This window comes from Rattus norvegicus, chromosome 15 (genome assembly GCF_021556685.1).
Source record: "Rattus norvegicus strain SHRSP/BbbUtx chromosome 15, alternate assembly SHRSP_T2T, whole genome shotgun sequence".
NCBI classification, from domain to species: Eukaryota; Metazoa; Chordata; class Mammalia; order Rodentia; family Muridae; genus Rattus; species Rattus norvegicus.
The window spans coordinates 27,000,001-27,021,343 of NC_141548.1; the positions used below are offsets into that span (position 1 = coordinate 27,000,001).

Consider the following 21,343-nt stretch of genomic DNA (forward strand, 5'->3'; position numbering starts at 1 on the left):
ACAAAGAAGTTAAAACCATTCGTGAAAAAAAAAAGGACAGCTTTTTAAGAAATTGTGCTGAATCAACTAGTGGTTAGAATGTAGAAGAATGCAAATCAATCCATTCTTATCTCCTTGTACAAAGCTCATGTCCATGTAGATCTAGGACCTCCACATAAAACCAGGTAGAGTGAAACTAATAGAAGAGAATGTGGGGAAGAGCCTTAACACATAGGTACAGAGGACAATTTCCTTAACAGAACACCAATGACTTATGCTCTAAGATCAAGAATAGACAAATGGGACTTCATAAAATTGCAAAACTTCTGTCAGGCAAAGGGCACTGTCCACAGGACAAAATGACAACCAACAGATTGGGAAAAAGTCTTTACCAATCCTACATTTGATAGAGAGCTAATATCCAATATATCCAAAGAATTCAAGAAGTTAGACTCCAGAGAATCAAATAACCCTATTAAAAATGGGATACAGAGCTAAACAAAGAATTCTCAACTGAGGAATATCAAGTGGCTAAGAAGCACCTAAAGAAATGTTCAACATACTTAGTCATCAGGGAAATGCAAATCAAAACAACTCTGAGATTCTACCTCACATCAGTCAGAATGGCAAAGATCAAAAACTCTGGTGACAGTCAATGCTGTCAATGATGTGGACAAAGAAGAATACTGCTCCATTGTTGGTGGGATTGCAAGCTGGTACAACCACTTTGGAAATCAGTCTGGCTGTTCTTCAGAAAATTGGACATGCTACTACCTGAGGATCCATATCTTCCACTCCTGGGCATATACCCAAAAGATGCTCCAACATATAAAAAGGACATATACCTCACTATGTTCATAGCAGCCTTATTTGTAATAGCCAGAAGCTAGAAAGAACCCAGATGTCCTTCAACAGAAGAATAGATACAGAAAATATGGTACATTAACACAATGAAGTACTACTCTGCTATAAAAAACAATGACTTCATGAAATTCATAGGCAAATGGATGGAAGTAGAAAATATCATCCTGAGTGAGCTAACCCAATCACAAAAGAACACACATGATATGCACTCACTGCATATTAGCCGAAAAGCTTGGAATATCCAAGATGCAAATTACAGACCACATGAAGCTCAAGACGAATAAAATCCAAAGTGTGGATGCTTCAGTCCTTCTTAGAGGGGTGAACAAAATACTCACAGGAGGAAATATGCAGGCAAAGTGTGGAGCAGAGACTGAAGGAAAGGCCATCCAGAGTCTGCCACACATAGGGATCTATCCTACAGGCAGTCACCAAACCCAGTCACTATTGGGGATGTCAAGAGATGCATGCTGATAGGAGCCTGATATAGCTGTCTCCTGTGAGATTCTGCCAGAGCCTGACAAATACAGAGGCAGATGGATGCTCACAGCCTATCATTGGGCTGAGAATGGAGTCCTCAATGGAGAAGTTAGAAAAGGACTGAGATAGCTAAGGGGGCTTGCAACCCTATAGGAAGAACAACAATATCAACCAACTGGACATCCCAGAGCTTCCAGCAACTAAACTACGAACCAAAGAGTACACCTAGAGCAACCCATCACTCTAGCTGCATATGTAGCAGAGGATGGCCTTGTAGGTCATCAATGGTAAGAGAGGCCTTTGCTCCTGTGAAGGCTCTATATACCAGTTTAGAATACAGGAATGCCAGGGTGGAGAGATGGGAGGGAGTGAATGGGTGGGTGGAAGAGCTCCCTCATGGAGGCAGGGGGTGGGAGCATGGGATGGGCTTTTCTGGAGGGGAAACAACAAAGGGGGGTAATATTTAAATGTTGGTAAAGAAAATATCCAATAAAAATATTAAATCAAGGAGAAGATGCAACACTAATATATGTGGATTTGGGTTTCCAGAAGACTTTTCAAAATAAAATGAGTCTAAATTTATGTTAGATAAACCTTGATACAAAAAAAAATGATATCTACAACCTCCTACAGGACATTAAAGATAGAAAAAAGGAATGAATTTTCAAACCAGGATTCATAAATGTTTAAGAGATGAGTTAAAAATGATGAGAAAAAGCAAGTCTATTCTCTGGTTTGGTCAGTGGCAGAGAGGACAGTATATATGGTGTCTACCACTCTAGACAAGACAAAGCTGAATTTAGTCTTTAGTGGAAGCTTTCCAACATCTGTCTCCATAAGGCCATCTAATTTTTTTCTCCTTTCTGTTTTTCTTTTCTTTCCATCTCTCTGTCCCTCTCTGTCTCTCTTTGTCTCTGTCTCCCCCACACTCCACCCCCTCTCCTTTTCTTTTTAAAGAGACATTATGTAGGCCTAGCTGGCCAAGAACCCTTGAACTCAGATATCTGCTGCCCCAGTGCTGGAATTGAAGACATGCGCCACTACACACAGACAATTTGGAAGTTTGCAAGAAACTATCATTCTGAAAATAAAATATCTGGTTTTTATTTGAGTCATAGCCTGCACCAGTGAAGGTAACTGGCCCATTGTTTCCCAAGTCTGATAATTTATACAGTACACAATAGAACAGAGCACAAAACTTAATCTTAAAAGAAAATTAAAGTTTGAGTTATAGCTCAGTTTTGAGGTTAAAAAACTGATAAAAAAAGTGCTTTCCTAGTGTTTACAAAGCTCTGAGTTCAATATCTAGCAACATATAAAGTCTTGCATGGATGCACATACCTATAACTCCGGTACCTGCAGAGGTGTCAGAAGTTCAAAGTCAGGTACATAGCAGATCTGATACTGGACTAGGCTGAATGACACCCTGATTCAAAAAGCAGGTCTAAAATGCTTGGTCATGTTCTCAATAATCTAGCTTCAAAATGCTGTTCAGAGAATAAATAGTAAGTGTGTCGGGTGATGGGGAAAAGATGAAAAACAAAGCATACTGATGCTCTAATGAAACCTACTTTTTGTATTCTGACTTACAGAGCTAACTGTTAATTAATAAAATAGGAAGGTAAAGAAAAAAGAACCAATGATAGAAAGAAGTTGTGGAGGGAGGAGAATCTAGGGTCATACATCAGTCAATTAAGTGCCCAGAGCACAAGAAAGATACCTGAGTTTGATCCCCAACACCATTGTTAACACTGAGCCTGGTGTCATGTGTTTGCAAGTATAGTGTTGTAGCTGCAGAGCCAGTGGGCTCCTGGAGCTCAGGAGCTAATCAGCATAGACTAATTAATGGACTTTGACTAATGGACTTTAGATTCAGAGAGAGATGCTTCAAAATATAAGGTGGAGAGCAACTTAAGAAGACATCAAACATTCACATCTGGCCTCTACATCTGTGTTCATATACATCCATGTGCATCCCATAGAGGAATAAAGGCCCTTAAAGAATGTTAGCACGAGTTGACCAGACAGAAGCCCTCCACTCCCTAGTGCTGAGATGGTTCATGCAATGGAAGTTTATGTTAAAGCTACCTTGTCTGCCGATAGCTGAGTCTGTGTTATTCAAGTGAGTTTGGAGGTTGGGAGACATTGAAGAGCTTTCACGTTTCCTACAGTTGCCAGGGCGCACACTGTGACTCATATTCTGTGTGTCTTATCTTTTAAAATGTGCCAAAGCAAAATCAAGCAACCAGATAATGGAGGATGAATTTGGAGGGTGTTCTTCAAGGTTGACACATCGATGGCATTGAAGTGGAAATTTCTGGTATCTTTGGAGACTCAGTTGTGTTGTGTGATGTTTTTCTGAAAACTGTCTTATGATTGTTCTACTGAGGCAGACACAGGGGGGATGTTTTGCTGAGAAAAGACATTTTCTGGAAGCCTCCTGAAAAAAAGGGCATGTGATGTTTTGCTGGAGTAGACCCTTGAAAGGACATGTGATGCTTGGAAAGGGTATAAGTATAACCCAACAAACAGTGGATGATGCTATGACATTGGTTCACCTTGCCTTGATCGCTGATCATAATTTATTGGGATTTTATAGAGAGAAATGCACCAAAGACCTTCTTGTGACATTCGGGCAGCTTCTTATCTCTTCTGTGGACTTGGCTGATTGGCGAAGCCTTGCAGTTTCCTCTGGATCTATCTGCCTTTGCTGATTTGTGAAAGGTGTTTGTGCGTAGTTCAAACCACTGCCCCTGATTTGTGTGAGCTGAACTGCTGATATCCTGACAATGAAGACTGGAATCACCACAAAGAACTACTTCTAAACAGATCCACATCCCCCTTTGCCCTATTAACCTTTCCTTTCAACTACCTCTGGTGAGTGGTAGTTCTCTAGAAGAGAAGTTTAAGCATTTAAGAACCTTTCCTTATTAAAGTAGGCTTTGAAAAATCTAAGCCTACATGGCATAATTAGTTATTATTAAAGGTTCTGGAGTTGTTAAAACGACTTTGAACCAGTACTGTATAGAAACCCAAAGACAGGCCAACTCGGGTGAATTTCTACTACTGTGCGAGACATACACTTGGTGTTTATTATGAATATGGCAAAGAATCTGCAGTGTCTGATGAGTTATGATTTTCTCAGGAGTCAAACTAATGTCATTTAAACATCCACCAAGAATAGCTGTAAGAAGCAACGTCCCATCCCTCCCCCCAACTCAGCTGAAAAGCTTCAGACCTAGAGTGATAGCTAGCTCAAAGTCAGCCTTCTCCTTTAAGCTATCAATAGGAGTCAGTGCTGGATGCTAGCATCTGTGAGCTTCACAACGGCATTCAGGTGAATTGGGTTCCCAAGAAAGGCTTCAGTCATATCTGAGTGTTCACAGATATTTTTATGAAATAAGAAGACCATTTCCAGAAAGAAGAATATGGGAGAAAACGTCCCTCTTCAGCAATGTTCTCTGCATGTCTCAATGATTCTGACTATGGCTGGACCATGGTAGAGGCCCCCACAGAGGATCTGAAGGAAGCATGGGAAGAGGCTAGGACATGGATATCGTGTACATATCAGGAGTGCAGAAGAAGATAAATACATTTTAGGAGCTATTCTGATGCTTGACCTGTAGAATCCCAAGTTACCGATCTTATTCGAACATTTAATCTCTCCTTTGGCTTTGGCTGTGTTGTATTGTGGCTGTGTGTGCTATCATTCCTTTAATGTCCAAATACATCATCCCCAGGGAGCTAAACAATTCTTTTAATGGGTCACGTAGAACTTACTGCTACAGTGCCATCATGGTGAGCCATCAGAGTTGGGAAGTAATTGACCTACAGATTTCTCTTTGAACTGGAATGCTTTGTTCCTGGTAAGGGAATACCTGGGAGAATAGTTAAGGCCCTCAGGTACACACTTGAGTATGAGCTCATGCAGCCTTAGCTGCCCTAGTAACACTCAATACAATACTATGAACTCCACTGATTAACATTTGACATGTCGGGGTGGGGGTGTACCTCAATGGGGAGAGCATTTGCCTAGCACAGAGCATGCATGAAGCCATGGCTTCGATCCCCAGCACTTCATGTTGTTGACTGCTTGTAATTCCAGCACTCAAAGTATGATCAGAAATTCAAGGACAGCACAGGCTATACAGCCAATCTGAAAGTTTGAAGCTAGGCTGCAATTTGTGATAGCAAGTTTCCTTCTTTCTTTCTTTCTTTGTTTCTTTCTTTGTTTCTTTCTTTGTTTCTTTGTTTCTTTCTTTCTTTCTTTCTTTCTTTCTTTCTTTCTTTTTTTTTTGCCTTAAAATTGACATTGTACTAATTTTCCTCAAAAGAGGACTTAGAAAGAGAAGGGTATTTATGGTATTCTGTAGGTGGGCAAGGTGAACAGTATCTTGCAAATGACATAGTTCTCTTTATTCCTCTTGAAATGAATGGATTCTATCAGTCATCTCTCCCATAGATCTAGGGTGAGGAAGTTCTTCACATGATTGTTATATACATCAGTCTAAGAAAACCACACCTTGCACAGCACATCCCACAAAACTATGAACTCAGCTTGAGGATAGAGCTTGAGGCATGATCTCATTCTGTAGCCCACACTAGCTATAATTCACTCCATAGGCCAGATTTTCCTCCAACTTATGGCAATCCTCTTGCTTCAGTGCTGGGCTTACAACTGAGAATCATCAAGCCAAGCTCATCTATCAATTCTTTTTCTCTTTCCAGACACATTCACATACCTTAGGTGGAAAGAAAACAGTAACTTATAAAATACAGATCCAGAACTTCTCATCAGCTCCCCATGAGCATAAAGTGAAAGGAAATGCAGTGTTTGTCTAATTCCATCCATTGTTTTCTCCAGTCTCCTCAGGATGGCTGAGTGCTGGAGCTAATGACTTTCTGGGTTTCAGCCTCCTGGACATCTGGGAGCACAGTGGGAATGAGCCACAGGAGTTTGTCATGTTGGTGTATTTGCCCTATTTATAGCCTACCTCCTGCTAACGGGAGGACCGAGAGCACCTCACAAAATAGTAACAAGAAGAGATTAAAAATAAACAAATGGAAAATTCACACAACAGAAGTATTTGAAATTGCACTGGCTGAATATTTGGACACAGGCAGTCAGAAATCTCCAACTACTACTAATTTGAAAGTAGCAAATATTCAAATGAAAGGTCTATGAAGAAATAATACCTTGGACTCAAAGGCACCGTACATTATATGCTCATCATGCTCTGGAGGCAGCGAGATGTGGGCCATTCATCTCTACATGAACTCACCAGTGTGTTTGACCTAATACACCAAAGATCTGCATTTAAGTCTAGGACCTATGTAGGAAAAGCAGTTCAAGTCTTCAAAGAAAAGAGAGTAGCTTTAAACTCTAGTCCAGAAACCTACTCAGGCATCATGTCTGGGACAAAAAGAACAAATAAGCATTGGCGGATGCCAGACCAATCCCAGATCAGGGTGTCTACATCCACATTTCTCTAGTCTAGAGTTTCGAATTTGTAGTGGGACCATGAGGTTTCTAAGGAAACTGAAATTTGATGCATGTGTCTTTGCTATATGTAACTTGTAAAATGTTGAAAGTAGAAACACTGATAGTCCTGGGGGAATAGCAAAGTATATAGCTTACCTCACAGAATGCTTGAAAATCACATAGGATACCCCAGGTTTTGATACCTAGCTCTGTAAAAGGCTGAGCATGGTGGTGCAGCTTATAACACCAGTACTCTGAAGGCAGAAGCAGGGGTCAGAAGTGAACGTTTATTATTCTTGGCTACAGAACAAGGTTGAGACTTTGAGATCAGTCTGACTGAGCTCACAAGATCTTATTTGGGGGTAAAAAACCAAAAATCAAAAATATTAATGTATGATATACCACTAGAAAGCATGTGAGTTTTCACTATTGAAGATTTGATTCATAGTAGAGAGTAGCATTCTCAAATTCTGTTATGCATACCCTTAGATATATAGAAGGTACCTCCACGACAGGAAAATCCATACATTCTAGCTAGGAATGTTACATCTACAGTAGGTGTAGTATTCCACTACCTTTTATAGCTCCTTAAGTGAGCACCCTTACTTGGGGATTTGGCCAATCTGCTCTCTTTTTGCTTTTAACATTGCATTAAGGTTTTCTCCCCTTTCTTTCTAGTCTATACATTTACTTAATTGCAATAGTCCCAGGAACCTCCTGAATGTTTTAAACCATAGCTCACCATGTCCTTCATCAGAATGCACCGACATTCGCTGTAGTGCTCACACTTTCCACTGTCCTCCAGAAAGCATCTCTTCCTTGCTGTCATAGTGTGCATTGCACGACATTGAACTATTCGGTCTTAGTTGTGTGACATTTTAAATAAACTGACAGAGGAAGAGAAGAAAAGAATGCTGCCATGTCTGAGTCTTCCTCACAGCCAAGCAGTCTGTTTCTCTAAGGCCTACCCACCACACGACTGCACTGGATCCTGCTTTTTTTTTTTTTTATCATTCCCAAACACATTTCTCTCTGTTCCTCTCCCTTTAATCTTGGAAGTGACCAGCTAAGGAAGTTAATGAGTAATTTCTTGTAGCTTATAATGCATGAGGATTTTTAAATGAGTTGTCTTACCAAGATAGCAATTCTGCATTTTTCTAGGTCCTTCTGAAGGCCCTACAGAAAGGGTGTAAGAAACTAGTTAATGGCACTACACCTTCTGAAGCCACACCTCTCAGAAGGATGTCAACCAGATGCAAAGCAAAACAGTGGATTATTCTCTTCCCTGCTTATTGGAATTGCTCAGCCACTGCATCTGTGAGACTGCTCTCTGCTCTAGGATAATTTATGACATGGTAACATATCAGTCTTTCACTGCTGACAAAACACAGAGCACGTATTCAGTACAGGCTCAGTGAATGCCCCATAGAAAGTAGACAGATGAGCACTGTCCCTGTATCTGCTGCCAGCACCCATCCTTAGAATATTCACTGAATATTTATAATGACTTTGAAAGGGACTCTAGAAATGTATTTTCTCAATCAAGTGCCCACTGCAATGTAATGTGCAGACTTTCGGAATAAGAATGAAGACAGTTATAATAATTCAGCACCGACCTAACTGATGGTTTTTCCAAACCTCATTCCTCTAGAATATTAATCAAATGTTAAAGTGTCCAAAAAATGGTCTCTTCATGAAGAAAGACATAAATTAATACCATTAAGCTTTCACCCAGAATCGATGAATTCGATACATATTTAAAATAAAGTTAATAGTTTAACAAGACTAGCTACAGAATTCATTAGAGGACAGAAGAGACAGACATAGATAAGAATGTACAAGAAATGAAGGCAGAGAGCACATCAGAAATCACTGATGGAGATGACTGATACCCACTCAATCCACTGCACCAATCAGATATCCCCTGCCTATGTGGTCACATGGCTTAATCTCAACCACTTCCTGGAAAGAGGAATTCTGCAGGAGGCAGAGCTCCCTATAGGAAGCAATACATGCATGGGCATGTAGAAGACAGAGTTTCAGAAAATTGAGGCCTGTGCATCTACTGCTTTGTGCTAGAAAGTTGTCTATATTTTTCTGTTTTTAGTCTATGGGAAGTGTATAAGTATATTTGCACTTTTGCTGATTTATTGTGAGAAAAACAGTAGACCTAAGATTACAACATCCCCATGCTGCCCACAGGCAATCAGACGTTATACTTTCAAAATGATGGAGTTCATTTAAATCATAACTGAAACCTGTGTGTTTTTCTCCTTGCTGTTATAATACATTTGAAAGAATAAAAAATGCAGCTAAGAAGTCAGAAGTTTAAAAAAGCCCTAAATACCTCAAATTGCAGACCCTGCCCTCTACCTGTACTAGCTGACCATAAAGTTAGATTAAAATCCTAGAGAATAATCTTGAGAAGCAGGAAGCTTCTCCCAGGAACTGATGGACCATAAAGTAAACAATCTTGAGAAGCAGGAATCTCCTCCTTGTGATTTTTTCACTGGTATTCTCGACATTTTCCAATGATGCCCTCCCTACCCGCTGGGGTTGAGGTTTCCTCCTTTAAATTCCCCTTGTCTTAGTTACTGGGGGTCGAACTCCACTGCCCCTGCGTGGAATATGAGTCTCGACCCCAGTGCACTGGTTCCTATCAATAAACCTCATGTTTATTACAGCAAGGACGGTCTCACGTGAGTTCTTGGGGGGTCGCATCATCCCGAGACTTGAGTGAGGGTCTCCCCACTCCGGGGGTCTTTCATATTCACATAAAAGCAGAGGCTTAAGACATCACAAACTCATTACTTCATAATTTTAGAGGTCAAAAGTTCAGAATGGGCCTGACTGATCTCAAATTAATGTTGGTAGAATTCCATTTCTTCTACAAGCGACAGGTGAATCTATTTTATTGGCTTCTCCATCTTCCAGGGGTTTCTGGTGTTCCTTTGCTCAGGGCCATATTGCTGTAATATTTGCCTCCAACATCAGATATTCTTTTCTGACTCTGACTTTGAGCTTCTTTTCTCTGCTTATTGCCTGGATTAGGAGTTTCCCTTTGCTGTTGTTATTTAGACACGATGTTATGTATCCCAGGATGACTTCAAAGTCCCTATGTGGCCTAGCATGACCTTGTACTCTGGTCCTCCAGCCCTTACCTCCAAAGTGCTGGGATTGCAGGCATGCACCAACATGCCCAGTCTATGCCCTGCTGGGATCAAACCTTAGACTTTTCCTTCATGCTAAAACGTACTCTACCATCTGAGTACTAATATACTATCTCTATGACTATGAAACCCCTACTATCCAGACTAATGTCCCATAGGGTAAAATTTCTAAAGTCTTTGGAGGTTAAACTATATTTTGGGAGCCATTATTCTATCTACCACAAAACATGCCAGGATTAAGGAACCAATCTGAAAGAACTGAGGACAGCAGATCAATTTATATTAACCCACAATTAACTTAAAGTTGTAAAGAAACATTTCAAGAAAAAGTTGGGGTAATAGAATTCTAGACTCACTATACAATTACAATCTTTCCCCAGTGGAAGAAAGACAAGCTTTAAACAATCATTCCTTGTTTGGATTTCTACAAAAACCTGCAATGCTAACAACAGTCTGATAAAATAAAATTACTGAAAATCTATCATGATAAGACACAAGAGATTTTTAGAAAAATAGTAGATTATTATGGTAAGGAAAAATTACTAGTAAAACAAAACAAACTTACAAGGCTAGAGAGATGGTTTGGTGGTTAAGAACACTTGCTGTTCTTCCACAGGACCTGTTTGCTTGCCAGTACCCAGGTTGGACAACTTATAACTGCTTGTAACTTCAGCTCCAGGGCATCCAATCACCTCTGCTGGCTTCTATGTTCATCTGTATACACGAGCATATACCACTTCCTAGATACATACCCATAACCATAATTAAAAATAAAGTAAATTAAAAAATACTCTGGACTAGGAAAAATCACTTAAATGCTAACAAATCAGGCTGTTAAGGTGGCTTGTGCCAAGCCTGGTCACTTAGGATTAATCCTCAGAACCAACATGGTAGAAGGAAAGACCCCAAGTTGTACTCTGACAAGGATATGGCTCTAGTGGCATACTAGATAAAAAAATTGTGACATCACATTAACCTATTAGAATAGGAAAACAAATATTGATGCAGAGTTGGATCTCACCATCATTTCACTAAGTAAAAGAAGCTACACTCTTCTGGTCTGAACCAGTGCCCTGAGCAGACCTTGGGCACTGGCTCTACACCCAATCCAACAACACCCAAAGGAAGCCAAACTCCCAGGTTCTCTGAAATGCCCAGGAACACAAAAGAGGCCACAACATCTACCCCAACACTCAGAGTAACTGGGTCCCTCCAGAATCCAGGGATGCAGGAATACCCACCCAGACAGTGGCACAGGTTCCTTCTGGTCTGAAGCTGGACCTGGAGCAGACCTGGGATACTGACTCTGCATCCACTCTTACAACACCCAAAGGGAGCCTGACTCTCAGGTGATCTGAAACACCTGGGATCACAGGATCACAAAGAAAGCTCAACTCCCAGGAGCTGAGATACAACCAGGAGCACTGGAGCTCTGATACACTCATGATCACAGTTGAGGTCACAACATCTTTCCCAGTACGCAGCCTAATTGGGACCTCCATAGGCACCAGGGAAACACAAACCCCTATCTATCCAGAGGCACTGGTTCCTTCCAGCTTGCACCAGTGCCCAGAGCAAACTCAGGGCTCTGACTCCCATCAACTCCTGTAACAGCCAGAGAAAGTTGTCTCCCAGGAGCTCTGACCCAACCAGGATCTCAGGATCACAGGATCACAGAATCACAGGATCACAGAGACAGCTGGACTATGAGGAGTTCTGACACAACCAGGGTCACAGAAAGGACAGTCTCCAGAGACAGCAAGGACAGGTAGCAGTAGAGATTGACAGAAGGCAAAAGGCAAACACAAGAACATAAGCAACAGAAACCAAGGCTAATTGGCATCATCAGAACTCAGTTCTACCACTACAGCAAGTCCTGGATACTCTATCTCACTGGAAAAGCAAGATTCAAATTTAAGATCACATCTCATGATGATGATACAGGTCTTTAGGAAGGGCATAAATAAATCCCTTAAAGAAACACAGAAGAATACTGGTAAACAAGTACAAGCATTTAAAGAGGAAACACAAAATTCTCTTAAAGAATTACAAGAAAACACAACCAAACAGGCAAAGGAATTGAACAAAACCACCCAGGATCTAAAAATGGAAACAGAAACAATAAAGAAATCACAAAGGGAGACAACCTTGGACAACCATCACCAACAGAATACAAGAGATAGAAGAGAGAATCTCAGGGGCAGAAGATAATATAGAAAACATCGACACAACAGTCACAGAAAATGAGAAATGCAAAAAGCTCCTAACCCGAAACATCTAGGAAGTCCAGGATACAATGAGAAGATCAAACCTAAGGATAAGTATAGAAGAAAGCAAGGATTCCCAACTTAAAGGGCCAGAATATATCTTCAACAAAATTATAGAAGAAAACTTCCCTAACCTAAAGAAAAAGAACATACAAGAACATACAAGAAACCTATAGAAATAGAAATAGACAGGACCAAAAAAGAAACTCTTTCTGTCATATAATAGTCAAAAAACCAAATGCACAGAACAAAGAATATTAAAAGCAGAAAGGGGGAAATGTCAAGTAATATATAAGGGCAGACCTATCAAAATTATACCAGACTTCTTACCAGAAACTACGAAAGTCAGAAAACCCAGGACAGATGTCATACAAACCTTAAGAGAACACAAATTCCAGCCCAGGCTACTACACCTAGAAAAACTATCAATAAACATAGATGGAAAAACCAAGATATCCCATGACAAAGCCAAATTCATATAATACCTTTCCACAAATCCAGTCCCACAAAGGATAATAGATGGAAAACTCCAATACAAGGAGGGAAACTATACCTTACATAAAGCAAGAAAGTAATTGTCTTTCAACTAACCAGAAAGAAGATAGTCACACAAACATAATTCCACCTCTAACAACAAAAATAATAGGAAGCAACACTCTCTTTTCCTTAATATCTCTTAACATCAATGGATTCAATTCCCCAATAAAAAGACAATGACTAACTGACTGGATACATAAACATGACTCAGGATTTTGCTGCATACAGGAAATATACCTCAGTGACAAAGGCAGACACAATCTCAGAGTAAAAGGCTGAAAAACAAATTTCTGAGCAAATGGTCCCAACAAACAAGCTGAAGTAGCCATTCTAATATCAAATAAGATTGATTTCCAGCCAAAAGTTATCAAATAAGATAAGGAATGATATTTCATACTCATCAAAGGAAAATCGACGGAGACGAAATCTCAATTCTGAACATCTAAGCTCTAAATGCAAGGACAGCCACATTCATAAAAGAAACTTTATCAAAGCTCCAAGCACACATCACACCTCACACAATAATAACAGGAGACCTCAACACCCCACTCTCAGCAATGGACAGATCATGGAAACAGAAACTAAACAGAGAAACAGAAAAACAAACAAACAAACAAAAGCAGAAGATGAACCAACAGACTTAACAGATATCTATAGAACATTTCATCCTAAAACAAAAGAATATACCTTCTTCTCAGCAGCTCCTAGTACCTCTTCCAAAACTGTGCATATAATTGGTCACAAAACAGGTCTCAACAGATACAAGAAGATGGAAATAATACCATGCATCCTATCAGATCAGCATGGACTAAATTTGGTCTTCAATAACAACAAAAACAACAGAAAGCCCACATACACATGGAAAATGAGCAATGTTCTACTCAATGATAACTTGGTCAAACAAAAAATATAGAAAGAAATTAAAGACTTTTTAGAAATTAATGAAAATGAAGGCATAACAAACCCAAATTTATGGAACACAATGAAAGCAGATCGAAGAGGAAAACTCATAGCTCTGAGTGCCTCCAAAAAGAAACTGGAGAGAGCATATACTAACAGCTTGACAGCACACCTAAAAGCCCTAGAATAAAAAGAAGCAAATACACCCAAGAGGAGTAGATGGTAGGAAATAATCAAACTCAGGTCTGAAATCAACCAAGTAGAAACAAAAAGGACTATACAAAGAATTAACAAAATCAGGAGCTGGTTCTTTGAGAAAATCAACAAAATAGATAAACCCTTAGCTAGATTAACCAGAGGGCACAGAGACAGCATCCAAATTAACAAAATCAGAAATGAAAAGGGAGATGTAACAGAAACTGAGGAAATTCAAAAAATTATCAGATCTTACTATAAATGATTATACTCAACAAATCTGGAAAATATGGAGGAAATGGAAAATATTTTAGACAGATACAAGGTATCAAAGTTAAATCAGTATCAGATAAACCTTCTAAAGAGTCCCATAATCCCTAAAGAAGTAGAAGCATTAAAAGTCTTCCAACAGAAAAAAGCTCAGGACTAGATGGGTTTATTTCACAATTCTATCAGCCCTTCAAAGAAGACCTCATACTCTTCAAACTATTCCACAAAATAGAAACAGAAGGAACACTACCCAATTTCATCTATGAAGCCACAATCATGCTGATACCTAAACCACACAAAGACCCAACAAAGAAAGAAAACTTCAGACCAACTTCCTTCATGAATATCAATGCAAAAATACTTAATAAATTTCTCATAAACTGAATCCAAGAACACATTAAAATAATCATCCATAATGATCAAGTAGACTTCATCCCAGGGATGCAGGGATGGTTCAGTATATGGAAATCCATCAACGTAATCCACTACATAAACAAACTCAAAGAAAAAGACCACATGATCATCTCATTAGATACTGAAAAAGCATTTGACAAAATTCAATGCCCCTTTATGGTAAAAGTCTTGTAAAGATCAGAAATTCGAGTCCCATAGCTAAACATAATAAAAGCAATATACAGGATACCAGTAGCCAACATCAAACTAAATGGAGAGAAACTTGAAGCAATCCCACTAAAATCAAGGACTAGACAAGGCTGCCTACTCTCTTCCTACATTGTCAATATAGTATTGGAAGTCCTAGCCAGAGCAATCAGAGATTCCACCTCATACCAGTCCGAATGGCTAAGATCGCAAACTATGGTGACAGCAGATGCTGTAGCAGGTGTAGAGAAAGAGGAACACTCCTCCATTGTTGGTGGGATTGCAAGCTGGCCCAACCACTCTGGAAATCAGTCTGGCTGTTCCTCAGAAATCTGGACATAGTAGTACCTGAGGACCCAGATGTACCACTCCTGAGCATATGCCTAAAAGATGCCCCAACATATAACAAGGACACATGCTCCACTATGTTCATAACAGTCTTATTTATAATAGCCAGAAGCTGAAAAGAACTCAGATATTCCTCAACAGAGGAATGGATACCGAAAATGTACATTTACACAATGGAGTACTATTCAGCTATTAAAATCAATGACTTCATAAAATTCTTAGGCAAGTGGATGGAACTAGAAAATATCATCCTGAGTTAGTTAACCCAATCACAAAATAACACACATGGTATGCTTTCACTGATAAATGGATATTAACCCAAATGCTTGGAATACCCAACATACAATTTATAAACCACAAGAAGCTTAAGAAGAAGGAAGACCAAAGTGTGGATGCTTCAGTACTTCTCAGAAGGGGAAATAAAATACTCACTGAGGAAATACAGAGACAAAATGTGTAGCAAAGAATGAAGGAAAGGCCATCCAGAGACTGCTGTACCTGGGGATCCATCCCACATAGTGTCACTATTGTGGATGCCAAGAAGCGCATGCTGACAGGAGTCTTCTATAGCTGTCAGATGAGAGGGGCTCTGCCAGAGCCTGACAAATACAAAGGCAGATGCTAACAGTCAACCACTGAACTGAGAATGGGGTTCCCAATGGAGGAGTTAGAGAAAGGACTGAAGGAGCTGAAGAGGTTTGCAACCCCATAGGAAGAACAGCAATGTCAACCAACCAAACCACTCCAGAGCTCCCAGGATCTAACCACCAACAAAAGAGTACACATGGAGCGACTGATGACTCCAGCTGCATATGCAGCAGAGGACGGCCTTGTTGGACATCAGTGGGTGGAGAGGCCCTTGGTCCTGTGAAGGCTCAATGTCCCAGAGTCATGGAATGCCAGGGCAGGTAGGAGGGAGTCAAGGAGATTGGTAGGGTGCATGAGTAGGTAGGGAGCACCCTCCTAGAACTGTGGGAATGGGGATTTAATAGGGGTTGCTGGAGGGGAAACTGGGATAACATTTGAAGTGCAAATAAATAAATAAAATATCCAATAAAAGAAAAAAAAAAGCTACAAATAAAATAATATGTGTCTCTCTGGAAAACTTACCCATAATCATAGTATAGTCATTACATTTTAATCAGATTAGCTGTGGTTACTTACAGTCAATTCCCAATAAGATCCAACCTGTAGAAGGTCCTTCATAGTAAGAGAGATAAGGTTCTTTTTTCCTTCACCTGAGATGACAGCCACTCAATCTAACCTCCACCTCCCTCCTGCTGCATATAGTTTTGGGAGAAAGTTATAAGGAGGTACCAACTTTTAGGTATGCAGCCTTTAGGGAATTGTCATCCACATTTCTCTGTGATGTGACTGTTTAGAGATCAGTTATTCTCTTGTAACTCCTCCTCTCTGATACTGCAAGTAAGCCAATTAAACTCTCTGATTCACCAAGCTGAGATTCAACAGAAACACTCCATCAGTCTGTTGCTGGTACTCTACATAGAATAACTCCATCAGTGTGCTGCTGGTACTCTATGTAGAGTGAGAGATGTTCCTTCACATACCTTCAGGAAATGTTAATGAAGCAATGCCAGGACCCATCCACATAACACCCTTAAAAATTTTATTCACCAAACAAAAATAGTAGATCAGTATGGGCTAGGGAGATGGCTCAGAAGGTAAAACTTCTTGCTGAATAAGACTGGTGACCTGAGTTCCATCCCCAGAACCCACTTAAAGAAGAAAGGAGAAAACCTAAGCCAAGAATTATCCTCTGACACCCACACAGGAGTCATGACATAGGTACACCCACTTTTCCACGTACAAAAACAAAATAAAATGTAATTAAATGGAACTGAAACATAGCTCAAAATTAAGAGCACTTGCTCTATTTTCAAAAGACTGGATTTCAGTCCCCAGAACCCTCATAGGATAGCTGTCAACTGCCTATAGCTCCAGTTCTAAGGGATACAATGATTTCTAGCTTCTGTGGTGGGCACGTGCACATACTTGACACACACACTACAATAAAAATAAAATACAGAAAATAGATAAATTTAAAAGTAGATCAGTGGTTACTTGAGACAAAGAACATCAGTTGGATGATGGAAATATTCTGTATGTTGAGTACAGAGGAAGAGCATCGGTGACAACTTGCAAACCCATTGAATTGGCAGGGTGTAGTTGCACACATATGTAATGCCAGGGAAAGCAGAGGCAGAAGAACCATGAGGCTGAGCACAGCCTGAGCTACCCACAGAGACCTTGTAAAAGTTTTTCAAAAAATTGAAAACCTACTTCATCGAATTACACACGTAAGTGAATACAGTTTGTATATGTAACCTGTAAATAACTAAAAGTGATTTCTTAAATTGGACTCCAATAATCAATTTGTATTCATGGACACGATTAGAACACAACTCTGATAATCATTGTAACATTGATTTGAAGCTTCTCCACCTTCTCCTAAGCTCCAAAGTTCTTTCAGATGCTTATCCTTACCTGTACATAACAAATCCACTTCCTGAGTGAGGAGAATTCATTTCCTTGACCACAAGCCAAGAATAGATTTCTGCCTAGTACTGCTTGTCAGTTAGTTTCTTTTGCCTGAGTTATAATTTGGGATGTAAGTACTAGTCTTTGGAGATCCTTCCAAAAACATCAAGTAACCAGACTGGTAATAGGCAGTAGAGGATTGGAGTTGGCAATGTAAAACCACAGATGTGAAAATTTTGAGAAAATAACTGATAATTTAGACACAAATAGGCACCCATAACCATATGCAGATTGTGCTTCTGTATGACAGATGTCAGTGAAAGAAAACTGAAGTCTTAGGCAAAGGAGTGGTAATTCAAATGGTTCTTACCCAGACCTTGATTCTGTTGTTCCCACTCGATGGTCTCTGGCACCTGGTAGGTGGCTACCTCTAGTAGGTCTATGCTTCCTGGTCCTATGTCAGGTTCCTGGGACGTGATGCCAGGCAGAGTATACCCTGGTGGCTCGGTATCACTATTGAAGTCCTTATACAAGGAGTCTGCCTCTTTATCTTCCTCGTCCTCTTCATCTTCCTCATCATCCTCTTCTTCCTCTTCGTCTTCATCTTCTTCATCCTCATCATCTTCTACCTCTAGAAAACAATTCAAAGGAAAACTTGAAGACATGCAATGAACACATTCTCAAACATATTAATCTTTTGAAGAAATTCATACATTATGAAGTAGTCATGTTTGTCTTTTAAAACCAATTGTTAAAGTGAACATTAGGCAATCCAAGTTTTATGAGATTATGTGTTTCTATATACCATGTTTAAAACTTTCAATACTACAGTTATATATGATAACCCTCATGTTTATTAGGAATTAGAGGTTAGGAATTGTTGTTTGTTTGTTTTGTCAGCATGACATAATCTAGACTCATCAGAGAAAATTGAACCTCAGTTGAGAAGATTCTTCAGTAAGATTGGCCTGTAGGCAGGTCTGTGGGGTTACTTTCTTGATTCATGGTTGGTGTTGGGGTGCTCCCCCATGTGTGCTGTGCCATCCCTGGGGAAGGGATATTGAGTTGTACGGAAAGTAGAATGAGCAAGCCATAAGGAGCAGGACAGTAGGCAGCACTCCTCCATGCCCTCTGCTTTGAATTCCTTTCTCCAGGTTCCTGCCTTAAGTTTTCATTTTGACATCTTGAGCTAAACCATGGAATGGTCTCAGTCTCCTCAAATTGCTCTTGGTCAGTAGTAGAAGGTAAACTAAGATAGGAACAATGAATTTTTGTAAACTACTTTATATTTTCAAGTCTAGTAAAAATTTCTGTTTTTTTTAAAGGTTTACAATGTTTATCTGTTAGGAATTACTCTGACATGTTAAAGAACATAAAAATATTTCCATCTCTTCTATGATATTAAAGAAGAAAATTCATGATTTGATACACTTCTCTTTCCATCCTCTACATCAGTGTCTAGAATTCAGCAATGTCACATGAGAGGCAGATGAATTTGGATTGCACTGTCCCTGTGGAAGAGTAACCCAAAAACCTAGAAATAATTGCACTAACATTTCTAATTCAGTGCTAAAGAGAGTTACAAAATGGCAGATTTATCAAGAATGTCCACCACCTGTGATAAGACATCATTATCATTGTTAGGAGTTAATTTTTACAACTGAGCCTCCTTGGTACTTAAGGTGGTGTTGGCTGAGGGACCTAAGAGTGCAAATCCAATTGACTTTAATTTCCCAGGAATATTCATGTCCACTCTTCACTGTGACTAAGCCCACAAGGCAGCTGAATGATGGCAGAATGCATCTAAGGCTTTCTTTGCATCTCTGTAAGACAACAGTCACTGTGGCAAGGAACTCTATTCAGAAGGCAGAGAAGACAAGAGAATAGAGAACTAAAGCCAATCACAGTCTTTCATTGGAACAGTTCCTGTTTACCGACAACCATATACATTCTTCTCTCTTTTATCACTGTGACATTTTCTTGTAACACTTATTACTTGTAACACATATCAATTCTTCACTGGTATGCAGCTCAGTAGGAGAGCACATGCTTAGCATAGGCAGGGCAATGAGCTCAGGATCTACAATTTGTCATCCTTTGGTCCTATATCAGTCTGAATTCTGTAGGCTTTAGTGTATGTCATCATTAAGAATACACGACAGAATGGACATTTAATGGATACTGTTCCAGGCAACAGAGATAAGGTTTGTGGGTCCAAGGAACCAATTTTCCCCTCAAGAAAACACACAGCAGACTTGGATACTGTTGCTTCAGATGGTGAGACTGAGGAAAGCTTTCCTTATAGCATAAGGATTATGTACAAACAGGCCCAAAGTGGGTTCCAGCTCAAAGGGAAACCCCAAGACCTAGCACCATTACTGAAGCTATGGGGTGTTTACAAAAAGGGCCCTACTGTGACTGCTCTCCAAAAGACCCAACTAGCGGCTGAAAGAGTCAGATGCAGATATTTGCAGCCAACCAAAGAACAGAAACTTCTGACCCCTCTGGTTGAATTAGGGAAAAGTTGGAGGAAGCTAAGGAGGAGGGCAACCCTATAGGAGAACCAGCAGTCTCAATAAACCTGGTCCCCTAAGATCTCTTAGACACTGGATCACCAAACAGGCAGCATACACCAGTTGAGATGAGGCCTCCAACAGTTATACAGCAGAGAACTCCTGGGTCTGGGTTCAGTCAGAGAAGATGGACCTAATCCTCAAGAGACTGGAGGCCCTTAAGTTTAGAGGTCTGGTGGGGTGGGTGGGTGGGCGACATCATTGTGGAGACCAGGGAGGGCAAATGCGTGGTCGGGGGAGTGGGGAAGGTATGGGATGCATAACCATCCTGGAGGGGGTGGACTGGGAGGGGAATAAATTCTGGAGTGTAAAAATAAATAAATAAATAAATAAATAAATAAATAAATAAATAAATAAATAAATAGAAATTCTATGTGTAACTGAGTTGATATTTACTGGGAGGGCATCACCAGAAGAGAGACCAGTGACACCAAGAGCCTTAAGGCAGGTGTGCACAGGCTGTGTTCAGAGACTAGCAAGGAGGTCACTGGGCATGGGATGAGGGTGCACGAAGAATATATAAAATGAGGAGAGGGAGTAGATAGAGCCTATCAGACTTACCACTTTTCAAATGACTCAGGCTACAAGATAGGCAATGACCTCAACTGAGCACCCAGGGAAGGAAGCCCATGAGGATACTCTCAGAACTCAGGTGATTAATGGTACCTGAAAGTAGGTATGATGTAGATATGCCTAGATCCAGTGATACAATTTGTAGGTAGACCCTTGATGATTATTACCATGTGGGACACAAGAAGGAAGGAAGAAGATTCCCCCATCACCAATGGGAATGCAAAGATTGTACACAAAATTAAATATATTTGAAACACATTGTATGATGGCCATGCCAGTGACATTCACATGCAAAGGCTGACAGTCCAGGAAAGGCCAAATGTGGAAGTTATCAACTGACAGCAATGGAAATTAGGTCCTTGCTCCTTTTACTTTGCTGTGACTGAGATGAACTAAAACGGTTGAAAGTGAAACTCTTAGGACTGGGATGCACCTCCATTGACACAGTGCTTACCTAGCACAAGTCCAGTTCTCGGTTTGATCTCCACCACCACATAAACCTAGTGTAGTAGCACATGCTTTTAATACCAGCCCTTGAGATGAAGACAGGAGTTTCAGAAGGTCAAGGTCTTCCTACCTACATAGAGAATTGGAAGCTACCATGGG

At 40.1% G+C, this 21,343-nt stretch overlaps 1 protein-coding gene across 4 annotated transcripts in view; it reads right to left on the bottom strand.

The window, feature by feature from the left end:
• The window catches only part of Armh4 (armadillo-like helical domain containing 4), a 101,073-nt gene that overhangs the window by 50,610 nt on the left and 29,120 nt on the right, over window positions 1-21,343 (bottom strand). For 2 of the 4 annotated variants that reach the window (NM_001108374.1, XM_087586088.1), the window contains exon 5: window positions 17,962-18,222. In NM_001108374.1, coding sequence (NP_001101844.1) covers window positions 17,962-18,222 — 261 coding nt within the window. The remainder of the gene's footprint in view (window positions 1-17,961; window positions 18,223-21,343) is intronic. The other 2 variants (XM_087586090.1, XM_087586089.1) reach the window with 1 other exon arrangement.